Consider the following 15,822-nt stretch of genomic DNA (forward strand, 5'->3'; position numbering starts at 1 on the left):
TTTGAACTCAAATAAGAAAGTCGCTCAAATTTGCTTTTTGCCTAACATTTCCATAGTCTAAAATCAGCAAGAAGTAAGTCATTAGCAAAAAACATAAACTGAGAAATGCACGTTAAAATGGTATGTAACATAACCACATTTATTTAAGAATGTATCCCAATATCAAATGGCAGATTTCAATAATACAAAACCGCAAACACTTTTGCACCGACCTAAAAAAGCTTTCCAGTTGGCACTGGTGTTAAAGAACCACTTGCAAATACAGGAGAAGACATAAGAGATGGGACTTTGATTTCTGGAAGATCCCCTGTAGGAGAGCATGGCAAGGCTTTTTTTTTTTTTTTTTTAACTTTTTTATTAACCAACTTTACTTTTTAGAGCAGGTTTAGGTTCACGGTGAAACTGAGCAGAAAGCAGAGTTCCCTTCAGTGTGGTGCAGTGCCCCAACTTCCACCACTGTCCACATGCTGTACCAGAGTGGGACGTTTGTTAACAATCCACGAACCCACACAGGCACATCATTATCACCCAGAGTCCTTTGTTTAAGATTCATTCTTGGCATAGCACATTCTGTGGGTTTAGACAAATGTATAATAGTATTGTACTATATATAAAGTATTTTCACAATTTATGGCATCTTCCAGTATGCGTTACCCATTAGCAGAGTAGATGGAGTGCTGCTGTATGCCCTGTACTCTTCCAAGAGCTTTTCGTTTAATTTTCACCGTATCTGTAGGAGAAAGGGGATGAGAAGGAACGTGCCTTGACCTAGATCACCCACCTAGTCAAAGATGAGCCAAAATTCCACGCTACCATCGCCTAATCCCAGTTTCTTCTGTGTATAGCGGGGCTTGGAAAAATAACCATCCTCTTACTGTCAGTGCGATTGCATCTCAATAGCAGAGAGACAATCAATGAATTCTTAACTAACCAATTCTGTAGGATCTAAGGGATGAAATATAACTGGGCTCTAATAAACACTTCACACTCCACTCGCGGTGGCGTGCACAGCGAGGGACGAGCGGGAGCCCTCTCCTAGCCCAAACTCGTCACTCCAGCCCTGGCCCGGTATTTTTAAGTTAAAAAAAACAAAACACTGCTCAAGAATCCATCCTCCCCAGCACTACTCCACATACCCTCCTTTCCCCCTTTACCTCTAGCACTTCCACGAGAAATGCCTCCTTTCCTGGTGGTATCCTCCCATCTGTAACCGCTGCTGCACTTCCTACCACGATCTCTCTCCTTCCGGTTACCCGGCTTCCTGTTAATAATGCCCGGGTATAGTGCCTGGGATGGAGAAGGCAATGGCAACCCACTCCAGTACTCTCGCCTGAAAAATCCCATGGACGGGGGAGCCTGGTGGGCTATTTATGGCGTCGCATAGAGTCGGACACGACTGAAGCGACTTAGCAGCAGCAGCATAGTCCCTGGGGCTCGGGAAATATTTGTGGATTAAAAGGGAGCCACAAAATCTGACAAGCAACAGGTATTCAATAAAGTTATCGACTGATACTCGCTATAAAAGAGTATCCCCCGAGCTGCCCAGTCACATCTTACAGTAAGACTGGAACTTTGCATTAGTATCATCTTTCAACCTCCCGAGCAGCTTGGGGAAGGCGGAAGGGTTGTTGTTTATTGATCTGCAGTAATCCTACACTCCTAAAAATTGCCTCGCTGAACCGAAAAGGAAGATGGGAATGTGTGGAGCTGCCGGGGTCTCGGATCCATTCTGTCCTTGAAAGCTGCAGCTCCCCGGCCTGTGGACTTCTCTGAGCTCTTAATCCGCGGCGCAGCACCTTGTCCAGAGGGCAGGGCGAGGTGCCGCGCGCCCCGAGTCCACAAGGCGGAGCTCATTCCACGTGCCCCAGTGCTGCTAGAGACTGCGAGCCAAGACACCCGGCAAAGTGACGACCTTTCTTTTGACCCCTGCCCCCCGCGTCACCAGACCGAGGCCCTAGCATCGCGCCCCGCCCCCCGCCCGTCACTCACACGGACCGCCCAATAGCGGTCGTGAGGGCGGGCCCTCGAGGGGCGGAGCCTAGGGCTCCGTGCGCCGGAGCTTGTGGCGTCAGAGCGCCCGCGGTGTCCATGGAGAGAGGTTGAGATGGCCGACCTCCAGCCCTAAACACCGGGGCGGCAGGACGGCGAGGATGTCGGCTTCGTTAGTCCGGGCCACTGTCCGGGCTGTGAGCAAGAGGAAGCTGCAGCCCACCCGGGCCGCCCTCACCCTGGTGAGTGGCTGGGGCGCGTGGCCGGGCCGGTGACATTGGTTCACCTCTGCCCTCCGCAAGGTGGGAGGTCAGGGTGGCGGGGCACTGCACGGCCCGACGACTGCGCCCTAGACCCGGCCCGCAGCCGCCGCATCGCCCTCACCGCCTACTCGCCCCTGCTCCTGAGATAAACAAGCGCGGGCGGGTGCGGCTCCGGGAACCTAGGCCCGGGAACTACGTTTCCCAGCAGGCCGCGCGCTGCCGCGTGCGGAGGGGGGAGGGGCGGTGTGAGCGTGGCCCCCAGCAGTCCAGCGCGGCTTTCCGGGACCCTGGGGCCGCGCAGGTTCTTGCAGGGGCTGCATTGCTGGGGATCGCGGGTGGTTTAGAGGTTGGTGTGCCAGGTTCCAGGCGTAACGGGTGAATGAACCAGCTTGAGGCCCTTATGGAGGAGCCGAGTCGAGCCCAGCCGGAGGATCTCAGTGGTGTGCGTGAGCGCCGGTGAGAGCGCAGACAACAAAGCCCACCCCCCTTGCGGAGATCAAGGCTGCAGTGCACAAAGGGTTGCTTCCTGATGTCTGGGGTGGAAGAGGCTTTGAGGTACTCTATGCCTCCAGCAGTCCTAGGTCGTGGTGACTCTCAGAAAGAACAAAGAAGGTTACGTTTCTACCCTGAGTGAGTTTCCAACGTACTCAGGGTGGAAGGTCAAACACACTCAAAGGGGACCAGAGTACGTGCTGTAGCTCCTTAACAGAATTAACTGTGCATGCTGGTTCCTTGACGTACTGCCCAGTTTTGTTTTGTTTTTAACTGAGGGAAAATTCACAGAAAATTAACCATTCTTAAGCGTTCGATTCGGTGACGTTTAATACATTTACAGTATTATGGAACCGTAGTTCCTACACACACCCGGCCCCAAAGGAAAACTCCTTTCCCATTAAGCAGTCACTATGTGCAGTTTTAAAAGATTAATTTCATAAGAAAACTTATAATCAGCATTCTTCTCACACACACTACTCTTGGTTAAGAAACCTTTGCGCAAGCATTTCCTGAAGACTGGGAAAAAAGATGAGAATGAATCATGGATTTCGTTCAGTCTGATGCCATAGAAGGCTTGCTGCCGGAAAATTAGGATTTAGCAAAACCATGAAGTCACGATCAGGTGGGAGAATTTGTTTTCCTAATGGGTCACTGTTTTAGGTCCATAAAGAGGTGATCCTGTATTCTACATTGCTTTTTTCTGTGCCACCAGCCCATTTTCATTTCTGAAGGATACACCATTAAGTCTAAGACCTACATTTCCCACCCTCCAGGGACACAGTCGTGGGCCAGGCCTTTGGCACCTCTAGAAATGACTGGGAATGATAACCTAGCTCACAATCCGTGCTTGCTCCTTTATACCCTATTACTTGTTCTAGCTTACCAGGCCAGTTCTGTCACCAGCACTGCTTTATCATATCAGTGTTCGGTTCACAAGGACTCTGCATTGCCTTATATCAACATTTCCAGTTAGCATGCAGGAGTCCGTTGTGTGAATTTATCCGACTTAACTCTCTAGTACACTTCGGTCTCTTTCCCTGTGATCTTATCTGGTGCCTAAGCACACCCCTGTTGCTTTCCACCAGAGGTCTGTGGTAGCAGGCTTGCAGTCATTTTAATCCTGGCATGTGTTGCCTAGTCTTAACACTGGCCTTAACACATGTATTGGTGTCTGCCTAATTTTCAAGTGTTTTTGCAAACATTTAACACCATGTTCATTTAAGTGCAAAAGGGATGAAATCATCAAAGGACCAATAAGTGAAGAGAGATAAGAGCAAATTTAATGAGATAATAAAACTGATAAGACAGAAATGTTAGCTAAATATAAAAGTTTTGACATAGACGTATTATGACAAGAATTAGATGTATTGCAACCTTGGAGAAGTGCTATACCTGTCAGCAAGAAGTATGATTCCATGTTTTCAGCACCAAATTATCAGCAGTAACTGATGTTAATCCAGGAGAAGTTGGCCGTGTCCTGGAGAAAGACTTAAAAGACTAGTCCCAGGCACTTTTATGCAGCCCAGGGTAGGTCTTTGATAGAATACCGTAAGATTTCAACCCACCACATCAAAGGCGGTACCCTTGACACCTGCAGAGAACATCCAGGGTGGATGATGTCCCCTTCCCCTACTTCCCGCCAGACCAGGAATTGAAAGGTGTTGAACATACAGGAGCCAGAGTAATTTTACTTTGGCTAACCAAAGAACTTGAAGATTTTAACATTCCACTGTTGACATGCGTACATGCTCAGTTACTTCAGCTGTGACTGACTCTTTGCGACCCTATAAACTGTAGCCCTCAGGCTCCTCTGTCCATGGGATTCTCCAGGCAAGAATACTAGCGCGGGTTGCCAGGCCCTCCTCCAGGGGATCTTCCCAACCCAGGGATTGAAAACATGTCTCTTACATCTCCTCCATTGGCAGGCAGGTTCTTCACCACTAGTGCCACCTGGGAAACCCCCACTGCTGGCAGAGCCCTTTATTTCCATTATACAAATTAGAATCATTGCAGCCCTAATTTACTGTTAGAGATATACCCACAGCTGGCCGAAAGCTCAGCTAAAGCTATAAAGATTAATGGCACATAGCCAGCATCACTCTTGATGCTACGGAGAGAGGTTAATTTATTATATACAGTGAGTGTCTTAAGGCTTAATTTTTAGCTGCACCTGGTTGAGAAGGGTATGGAAACAATGTAAGTTAAATACACTGGGGGCTCAAGGAACTATTCACTGAAGGACTAGCCCAGAAGTCCTTTGGAACAGTGACCAAGCTATGGGACTTGTATATGGAGATAGTTTCAGGGGCACTACACAGGAGACAATTGGAAGTAGCCTGAATGTCTAACAGTGAAAGGTCAGTTACATTAGAGTAAATCCTGTTGGTGAGATTTGTAAATCATGATTTTTTTTTAAGGTTTGGGAGTCATAATTCTTCATTCTTGACTTGGTAGTCCTGTGCAACTTTTTGAATATTTAAACTTTAATACGTAAATCACAGAATCGGAAGAATAAAACGATGATGCATATAAGCCATTAAGCATCTGGAAAGTACTCAGCAAACAGTGAATATATGTATGTTGTTATACTATGTGTCAAGAAGCATGTTAAACTTTCAAAAGTAGGCTACGAATTGTGAATAGATAACAATGATTACCTGCAGACACAGGAATAGTAAAAAGCAAAAGAGAAACAGCACCATAATGCCATAGCTGTTAAAGAATGAATTAAACAGAGTATACTGTAATATATGCATTGGCTACTCCTTATCTGCCATCTTTTAAACTGTAAAATGTCAGATTTATTATGAAACTAAAATAGGTTGTAGCTGTTGGCTCATATTTAGTATACGTAATCATGGAGTTAACTTTGGGTTTTAATCTTGTTTCCTTAAACAGCAAAAAATGAAAATTGCCTGGGGAATGACTAAGGAAATACAGTATTGAGGATGGAAAGTTTCTGCTACAAGGAATAGAAACCCTATGGCATTGGATAAAGTAAAAGTATGTTGCTATGAAGTAGTTAAAAAGTTTTTTCACCTACAGTGCTTTTTCCCGTAATTTCGGCAACAAAAACAGACTGGAACTCTTATTTTTTTAAGGCCAAAATATCTCACTCAAAGATACTCTCACTTGAAAGAATGTTTTGTTCTGTGATACACGTATGAAAGACATCATTATATTTCATTGAGTTTCAGGGGCTGCTTAAATTTTAATTCATTGACCAAATCTCAGGTGAATTAGACTCATTAATTATACGTAAATTTCTTGGACAGATGTGGGTTTCTTAATTGTTTGGGGGAGTATGTTGAAATTGGAGAGTCGTTAGGCATGCAGCATGTTGTTGTGAAATTTTTATATTATTTCCTGGAAGGATCTTAGGTCCCGAATGTTTCCTGTTTAGACATTCCAACTTCTGAAAATCTATCACTTGGAAGATTCTTTCCCCTGAATTGAGTACTCAGCAAGGTTATCCATCCTCATTAGTAACACTCCTCCCAGTGGAGTACGTTTGGTTTCTGCCTGACGCTAGACCGTTAAGACACATTTTGATTCCTGTAACAACAGTTCCCCGACACACAGGTTATTTTTCCCTCAAGCTCCTTTCAGTATGAGATGTTGAACATCAGCCACTTTGTGATAAGTGAACCACTGTCTCTGAATTGTTTTTGTTTGCTGCTTAAGTGTTTTCTACCAGGAGATGAGAAAAAAAGGAAACCTGTTACTTTTGCAAAGCCAAATTAGACAAGTGAGAAAGTTAGGTATAGGGCTCAGGAGTTGCCTGGTTGTCCAGTGGTCAGGGTTTGGTCCTTTTACTGCCAAAGATTGGCCCAGGTCCAGTCTCTGGTTGGGATGAAGAGAAACACCAGGGGGTGTAGGGGCAGCGTAGTATGCATGCCCTGATCTTATATCACACAGCGGCACACCTCCAAGCCACCAGCTATAAACCAAGGTTCCACAGCAGGTTGGACTTGCAGCAGATATTTTGCTGTGGTTGTGCCATTTTTTTTTAAATTTACTGAAAATCTGTTGATTGTAATTTGATAGTAATTAGGTTAATTTCTCACATGGGAAATTTGACCGGAAAATTTTGGAAATCTAGTTTTTACTGGCATTTAGAAGGGTAAATAAGCACTTAAAATTTTTTTCACTAATATTTCTGTAACTATTTGAAGCTGACATACTGTAATCTCAAAAAAAAAATCCATAATTCTTCTGCATTTCCTTCTTTCCCCCACCCCCATCCCACTCCAGGTTGTTGCTCTGCTGGCTCCTGTTCTGATAGAACCGTGGGAAATGGCCTTTTTAAACCTTAACCCACTGTGATTAACTTAACTTTTTTTTTTCAATGACACACAGTAAGAAATATGTACACAGCATATATTAATAACTGAAGTCAAAGTTTCACAAACTGAATCAAGTGCAGTGCATTGGTTTATCTTCTATTTTGAGGGGGAGAGAGAGGGTTGCTTTTTTAATGCTAGTCTCAACCTTCTAAATTGGTTTCATGAGTTCTCTTGGGTCCAGACTCTGCTTCAGCATCTTCATTTCTGGTCAAGCCCCCACAAGACGGAGTGAAAGAGCGCACCCGGGCCATCCATCGAGTCCGCTCCCCCAGCACAGGCCTGAGTTATGGCCACGGTGATGGTCATAATGTCCACTCAATTTCATAAACCAGGGAAACGCATGTATAGAAAATTAGAGAGCCAGCACAGCATGGCCAGCTGGAGGAGCTAGTAAAAGAAAAAGCAGGAAAGGTGTCTCTTCATGACAACACACTCTCATCATTGTGGTAACAGCTGGCTTATGTTGAGCTCTTTGTTCCTGGCACTGTTCTAGATGCTCTTCATTAATTTGCTCATTGACTCTTCACAAGAATCCTGAGGAAGAGGGACTTTTATCCCTTTTTAAGCCAAGTACTGAGCTAAGACACAGCTAAGAAATAGACCAAGAATACCCTGGGACAGGCTTTCTCCCTGGAAAAGCTTTTTCTTCAAGGAAGTTTATCTATACCCATGTAGTAAGTACATCGAGACATTTTCTTATTTTGAGAAAACTAGGCTCAGTTAAACAGGATTTCTCCTGAAAACTTGTGTGTGTCCTTCTTTGTATCTTTGACTAGCGTAGTTCTGGTCGTTTAGATAACCGAGATGCTGATTTAGGAATCTCTGAACATTTGGTGGGACTGGCATGAGAGGCACACTCTATGTTATTTGATGTGTTATTATTCTGTTACTCTTTCTCTAAGTGTGCATTTGTTGGCTCTGAATAGCTTTAGGGTAAGTAGAATGAACAACAGAGTTAATAATGATCAACAGGGAAAATGCCTGAAAGTTGTCTCTCCCAGTGCAGTGCTTGATGTCATTCATTGAATGTTGAGTGCCTTCTGTGTGTTAGGCAGAGTGCCTTTTGCCGAGCATAATGTAGGAATACAAAGTATATGCTGACCAGAAAAATTAAGTTTGTGATCTAAGTAGATAATACCATAGAGATTATGACAAGGAGCCCTCCTTGACCAGAGTAGAGGAAGGAGGGATGAAGAGGATGTTGCTAATAGATATTTTTTTTAAATTTTAAAGTGCTTTTAATTGAGTAGAGTTCATATGCCTCTATAAAATCCAAAAGGTACTTTGGCAAGAATGGAACATAAATTCATCACATGAATTTGTTAAAGATTAGTCCTGAATTCTTAAAGCCTAGGAAATACAATGCTTTGAAGAACATAAAATTTGTAACTAACAACTTAATAACCTTTTTTTTTTTTTCAGACACCTTCAGCAGTAAACAAGATAAAACAACTTCTTAAAGATAAGCCTGAACATGTAAGTAAAACCAATCAGACTAATATTTACTAACAAATTGAAGCTGTGTTTCCGCAATAAGTTTATCTTGAGATATACAGTATCAGTTCAGTTCAGTCTAGTCACTCAGTCGTGTCCCACTCTTCACAACCCCATGAATCCAGGACGCCAGCACGCCAGGCCTCCCTGTCCATCACCAGCTCCCGGAGTTCACTCAAACTCACGTCCATCGAGTCAGTGATGCCGTCCAGCGCTCTCATCTTCTGTCGTCCCCTTTTCCTCCTGCCCTCAATCCCTCCCAGCATCAGAGTCTTTTCCAATGAGTCAGCTCTTCGCATGAGGTAGCCAAAGTACTGGAGTTTCAGCTTTAACGTCATTCCTTCCAAAGAAATCCCAGGGCTGATCTCCTTCAGAATGGACTGGTTGGATTTCCTTGCAGTCCAAGGGACTCTCAAGAGTCTTCTCCAACACCACAGTTCAAAAGCATCAATTCTTTGGCGCTCAGCCTTCTTCACAGTCCAACCCTCACATCCATACATGACTACTGGAAAAACCATAGCCTTGACTAGACGGACCTTTGTTGGCAAAGTAATGTCTCTGCTTTTGAATATGCTATCTAGGTTGGTCATAACTTTTCTTCCAAGGAGTAAGCGTCTTTTAATTTCATGGCTTCAGTCACCATCTGCAGTAATTTTGGAGCCCAAAAAAATAAAGTCTTTCACCGTTTCCCCATCTATTTGCCATGAAGTGATGGGACCAGATGCCATGATCTTTGTTTTCTGAATGTTGAGCTTTAAGTCTGTTTCTGCTTTATTGATTATGCCAAAGCCTTTGACTGTGTAGATCACAATAAACTGTGGAAAATTCTGAAAGAGATGGGAATACCAGACCACCTGACCTGCCTCTTGAGAAACCTATATGCAGGTCAGGAAGCAACAGTTAGAACTGGACATGGAACAACAGACTGGTTCCAAATAGGAAAAGGAGTACGTCAAGGCTGTATATTGTCACCCTGCTTATTTAATTTATATGCAGAGTACATCTTGGGAAATGCTGGACTGGAAGAAACACAAGCTGGAATCAAGATTGCCGGGAGAAATATCAATAACCTCAGATATGCAGATGACACCACCCTTATGGCAGAAAGTGAAAAGGAACTAAAAAGCCTCTTGATGAAAGTGATGAACAGTATACTTTCATTAATTAGGGGTTTTTATTTAAAAAGTGAAATATGCTCATGATTGTTAAATCCAAATAACACAGGTCGTTTTGAAAAGGAAGTCACTCTCTCACCCCACATTCTTTGTTCACTCCCTTCTAAGAGGCAGCCTCCTTGTGTCCTTTCAGAGACATCTGTAGTTTATTTATACCCCGACCAGGGTTTCTCACCCTCAGCACCGGTGACACTTTGGACTGGGCAGTTCTTTGTTGAGAGTGGATTGCAGGATGTTTAGCGGCCTCTGCCAGAGTAATTCCCTGAGGGGAGCCACCAGCCTGGGCTTTGCTTGGTGCGTTTGCATGAGTCTCTTTTCCAGCCTAGGTGAAAACATGCCAGGCAGGCTGTGGTGACACTTTGCTTTGCCCCTGATGGTACAGCTTGAAGATCCTTCCCTGTCCTTATGTAAAGGTCCTCATTCTTTTCCATGGCTGCATAGACCAGAATATTCCACTGAACAAGTGTATTTAGCCAGGCTCTCATATAAAAGGTCTTTGGGGTTGTTCTCTTTCAATGCTGCCACAGATATTATTCAGCATATATTTACTGTCCGTAGCATGCCCATTGCTCTAGACCTGTAGGTGTAGCTTAGTTCATCGATGTAGACTATATTCTTAGATGTAGAATTGTTCAGTAAGGGCTATGCATATCATCTTAGTGCATCGTTAATTATCTAAGGGATATGTAAATGACTTCCAAGACAATTAAAATTTGGTGATTAGACAACAGAGTAATTTCTGGGTTCTTTTGCACAATCTGTGTTACAGTGTAATGGGAATTCTAGCATGTTCGTTCCTCCTAAGAATTATTAAATCTAAAGTGTATCAGTGTTCCAGCTCAGTTTGGGTAGACTAAAGACCAGAGCATAAATTGACCAGTTGACACAATTTTGTTTAGTGTTAAGGAATGTTTGTTCATGACGTGAAAAGGGTTGAGCAGACGTGAAAAGTGTCTGCTCAACCCTTTTATTTGTGGCATAAGCAGTTCCTTCTCCAAACTCCAGTTACCTAAAGTGCCTGAATCTATTCCTGATGGTTGAACTCCCTGCTACGTTGAGTCTTCCTGTTGTAAAGAGAAAAGCTAAGTTAAATATTTATGACATGTGCTCCAGAATTTCAGTCAGGCAGTTTATTATTATGTTGAGTATGTGAAATTTCCTCACAGATTCTCAAAGCTGTCACTCTGAAGGTATGAATAAGACTACTGTCTCCTTGTTTGAAGGCAGAAGAAAGTGCTCTGAATGCTTTGGTTCATCAGAACCCCCAGATGGCTTAACATCTAACTCACGCTCTTCACCAGATGTCTTCCCACGTTATATTGCTTTCCTGGAGCAGGCACGTGTTACTGCTTTTCAGGGAAACAAGATCAGCTTACTGAAATGATACTTCTTATAATAATGCTATATACACACATGAAAAAGAAGATGGCACCCCAAAATAGAAATTGGGGAAATGTTAGAAAATTACATAGAAGCAGACATTAGTATTTTAAAAGTGCTCTTTGATCACTTTTTAAATTTCTTTTGTCTGTGTTGACTGCAATCTTTTGCTTTCTGGTAGTCGAGAATGTTTGCAGAATTACGGCCCCATGTCATGTAGAGGCAAAGTAAGATTGCCAGGTGATGGCCTCTGAACACTGGTGAACCTAACCACAGGGAAACTTCTGGGAGCAGCTCACGTGATGAGGTGGAGCAAAAACATTTTTGAGAAAGTCCAATTTTCTTAGTCATCTCTGCCATTGGATATTTTTTTCCTTTAAAAAAGCAAAGGTGATTATTCCTTTTTGGAATTAAAATCCTTCCCTTAAAAATGGTCATTCTCAGACTAAATGGCTAATAGTAATCGTTAAGTAGTAAACTTGGGTTTAGGTATAGTGGAATATTATAAAGGCATTAATTGCAAATGGTAATTATACAAGTTAATTACATGGGGAAATGTTTTAAATGGAAAAAAAAAAAAACAGAGAAAAAACTTTTTTGTTTTTACTTCTAATAAAAGCTATGCTTAGGGAATTCCCTGGAACTCCACTGATTAGGACCTTGGGCTTTCACTGCCGAGGGTGCAGGTTCAGTCCCTGATCAAGGAAGTAAGATCCTACAAGCTATATGGTGTAGCCAAAAAAAAAAAAAATTTAGATTTTATATGACAGAGGCTGAAAGAAGGAGAAGGCCGTGGCACCCCACTCCAGTACTCTTGCCTGGAAAACCCCATGGACGGACGAGCCTGGTGGGCTGCAGTCCATGGGGTCGCTGAGGGTTGGACTCGACTGAGCGACTTCACTTTCATACATTGGAGAAGGAAATGGCAACCCACTCCAGTGTTCTTGCCTGGAGAATCCCAGGGATGGGGGAGCCTGGTGGGCTGCCATCTCTGGGGTCGCACAGAGTCAGACACGACTGAAGTGACTTAGTAGTAGTAGGCTGAAAGAAAACAGGAAGAAACACATAGCTCATTTTTATGGTAGTGATGACTGTAATTTGGGGGGGCAGTTTTCCCTTTATATTTTTTCTTTGTCTATAATTGGTTTTTATTCTTTTTCAGATCCCTGCCAGCATTGTAGTGATATGTGTAGATAATTGAGATTTTTATATGCTAGCTTCTCATTCTGCTTCCTAAAGGGACATTGTATAACAGAAATCTAATATTTATCTTTCACTTTTGAAGAAATGAATGTCAGATAGGGCTTTCATTAATATAATTGTTTAATCTGTGCTTCTTCAAAACCAGGTTTATTTTTACAATGCCTTTTCAGGTTGGTGTGAAAGTCGGTGTCCGAACCAGGGGTTGTAATGGCCTTTCCTACACTTTAGAATATACAAAGACAAAAGGAGACTCTGATGAAGAAGTTATTCAAGATGGTGAGCTTTATACAAACTTTTTATGGGCACTTTGTTCTACCTAAAATGTTTAGCCTTCTGAAGCCTGAAGAGTAATGATGATAATAGTAACAATGGTGTCTGATGCTCACTGTGAGGGAGGCGTGGTTTGACAAGTTTTCATATGTTAACTGTTTTATACACAGCAACTAAATGAGAATAGTTCTAAATTGCCCCCATTTGGCAGATAAAGAAACTGAGGCACTGAGAGGTTAAATATGTTTGCGTAAGGTCACACAGCTAGGAAATGGCCTTGTGAACATTTGAATCCAATCAAGTTTACCCCAGAGCTGTGCTCTTAGTAATCAGTTGATAGATTAGTAGATAAACTTACATGTTTCAGTTATGAAAGGTTATCATTGTGTACCTAAAGATTTTAAGATGATAAAACTTCAACCACTTGAATGAACCAGCCACTTTGGTGTGAAGCATCTATGTCAAATAAGTAAATATTATTTTTAAAATCAATGCATAAAAGTATCTTAATCCTGTAATCTTTTATCTGACTCAGTTTCTTATAAGGAAGACAGCTTTCTTAATCCATTTGTATTTATGAGGATACCCACCTCCACCTACATAGTAACTAGGAAGTTATGTTATTATCAGTTTTCCAATCCGTAAGTAGAAAGACAGAACTACTTGCCCTGATCACTCTGATTTCGTCTTATTAAATCAGTCCATTGTATCATAGTCCTTTGTGTTTCTCAAGGCTTGGCAGTTTTTTGTGTGCACAGATGTCATTTCAGGACTTTCATTAATTTTATTGACTGCATCTTTACAGCACTCTTACTGAGAATATACAGGTTTCCATCATGTGGCAAATTCCAGTTTTACATAGAATTGTCCTGGAATTTGCTTGTGTACAGTTGTCTAGCCTAATAGAATTGTTTTTGACATAAATTACTGTGTAGGAAAGGGGACAGACAGGAAACTGAGCACTGCATTCCTTTAAGGAAATGAGACAGATTCAAAAGCGTCTTGTTTGACTTCTGTTCATGGTTACTATTTAAAGTTCAGTTGTGCTTTGAATCAGCAGGTTCCAGGGTGGGCATGACTCATGTTCTATGACTCATCGTTTTCTTCTCCCTCAGGAGTCAGAGTGTTCATCGAGAAGAAAGCACAGCTAACACTGTTAGGAACAGAAATGGACTTTGTTGAAGACAAATTATCCAGTGAGTTTGTGTTCAATAACCCAAACATCAAAGGAACATGTGGCTGTGGAGAAAGCTTTAACATTTGACTCCTCAGGACTGCTTGGGCCCCAGGAGAGCTGTGGAAGCTCTGGGGCTTATTGAAGAAACCATGTGACTGTCACGTGCTTAAGGTGTGTAGTGCATGGCTGCCTTCCAAGGAAAATAAAGTGATGCATTTGAAAATAAAGCCAGTGTGTTAGATTCCAGAAGAATTGATACTTTTGTTCTTTATACGGGACAGAAAATGAGAATCCATTGCTCTCTTTGGGTCTTCTTTCTGATCTGTAAAGAAAAAGTTAAATTCTCCTTCCTGCATCCTTTCTGTTAGAACTGGTCCCATGGAGGTGGCCTTCCTGGGAGGATTTCAGAAAACGTATTCTTAACAGCTGTGCTTTGGTAGCTCTTTCACTTACCACCAAGACTGATGACTGGAAATTCAGAGGCAAGAAGTCTAGACTGCTGGCGTCCTGTGATGGTGCACTGTTTTCCTACCCAGACTTGGTATCGTGTCCCTACATTTTTTATCCAGAATTTCAGCGTCAGATGCCTCATCTGCTTATCACCCTGTAGCATCCCCAGCCATTAGATTAAAATACTGGACAAAGCTTTCCTTGAACTATAGTGCTGAACAGTTCCCAGTGATGAGATCAGAAGGTAAATACTTCACCCACCTGTTTTTAAGTCCATTTCTTTTGCCACTCTTAAGTGTCTGCCCAGAGGTGAGACCTCAGGCTAACTTAGGTCCTTTCTCTTGAAGTCTCTTTAAGGGACTTCCCTGGTGGTCCAGTGGTTAAGATTCCCCACTTCACTGCAAGGGTCACAGGTTCCATCCCTGATCAGGAAAACAAGATCCCAAAATGCTGCGTGGCGAGGCCAAAAAAAAAGATAGCAGGAAGTTCTCTGAAAAGCCATCTAACCCACTCACTCGATTCTTTACCTGGGGAATAAAACCCCAGGGATGCTGATGCGCTTTGTCCCCCGACACTGCAGGCCGGACTGGGGCAGAGCGGGGACCACCCACATCTCCTCTCTTGGAGGTGCCACACCAGCTCTGTGCTCTGAGGCAGTCAGTGGAGGTAAATGGGTGATCTAGCTTCTTTATCTGGTCAGCATTTTGATTAGATTTCCTTGTAATTTGGAGAGCATATTTAGCTTTATTTTATTTGGGGTGAGAAGAGTCTTATTTTAAAACCCATTTGTGTGAATTACCATCTTATTTCACTAGGACTTGGAACAGTAGTTCACACTAGCAGGGAAGAGGACACCGTAGCAACCCAGAATTGTTCTTTTGAAATGTGGTAGTGATTTTGAAGCAGAACATGGGGATCTTTTCTTGTAATTACCAGCATGTGTACACTTTCTGGACCCTAAGTCCAGTTGCTAAAAATTTAAGCCTAATATTTTAACCTAACATTTTTATCACCACCCTTTCTTAAACAGTGTTCCTTTTGTCCTTTAGTTATCGATTTTCCTGGATTTGACTTATTAAGTGTTCTATGAGATGACATATTTGCCACTTTTGAAAGCCTGTTCTTATGAATTGGAGTAGCTGAGTTCCTTTATGTTTGTCATATTTACTAAGGTACCTGGCACAAAATGCACCAAAACCTAGAGCAGCAGCTTTATGTAAATGCTTATGAATTTATATTGTTACTATAATTGTCAACCCACTTATAATTTATACAATACTGTATATATGTAGAGATTGAATTGCCAATAAAAAAAAAGAAAACTAGCCTCTTTGTGATCATAAAGTTGCCTTTTCTTTTAAGACAGCAGGATTTGGGAGGAGAGCCATTGTTGCTACTAGTAAGTAATGCTGGATTTTTCTGTCTCCCTGCCGCCAGGATTTTCCCCGCCCAGTTCTGTTCCATCCACTGTTTCAGTAGCTGGGTTGCTTGTGCAAGGCTGTTGACAGACCATTTCAGACTGCTCTGGGCTCCAGAGTCCTCGTCCTCATCCTCATCCTTTCTCTTCTGCATTGTCTTTC

General features: G+C 42.7%; 1 protein-coding gene and 1 long non-coding RNA gene across 3 annotated transcripts; one reads left to right on the forward strand and one right to left on the reverse strand.

The window, feature by feature from the left end:
• Positions 1 to 118: 118 nt before the first annotated feature.
• Positions 119 to 1,813, reverse strand: LOC138433336 (uncharacterized). The gene is made up of 2 exons (XR_011254266.1): positions 1,155 to 1,813; positions 119 to 730 (listed from the first exon to the last, which is right to left on the reverse strand). It is a non-coding gene; the product is annotated as an uncharacterized lncRNA (long non-coding RNA).
• Positions 1,252 to 15,564, forward strand: ISCA1 (iron-sulfur cluster assembly 1). 2 transcript variants are annotated; one of them, XM_069575796.1, is made up of 5 exons: positions 1,294 to 2,231; positions 5,646 to 5,750; positions 8,516 to 8,569; positions 12,516 to 12,621; positions 13,731 to 15,564. In XM_069575796.1, the coding sequence occupies exons 2-5, from the start codon at positions 5,730 to 5,732 to the stop codon at positions 13,877 to 13,879; spliced, it is 330 nt and encodes a 109-aa protein (XP_069431897.1). In that variant the 5' UTR covers positions 1,294 to 2,231; positions 5,646 to 5,729; the 3' UTR covers positions 13,880 to 15,564. The 2 variants fall into 2 exon arrangements, with proteins under 2 accessions (XP_069431896.1, XP_069431897.1); XM_069575795.1 differs by lacking the exon at positions 5,646 to 5,750 and having other exon boundaries at positions 1,252 to 2,231.
• Positions 15,565 to 15,822: the final 258 nt, after the last annotated feature.

This window comes from Ovis canadensis, chromosome 2 (genome assembly GCF_042477335.2).
Source record: "Ovis canadensis isolate MfBH-ARS-UI-01 breed Bighorn chromosome 2, ARS-UI_OviCan_v2, whole genome shotgun sequence".
NCBI lineage: Eukaryota > Metazoa > Chordata > Mammalia > Artiodactyla > Bovidae > Ovis > Ovis canadensis.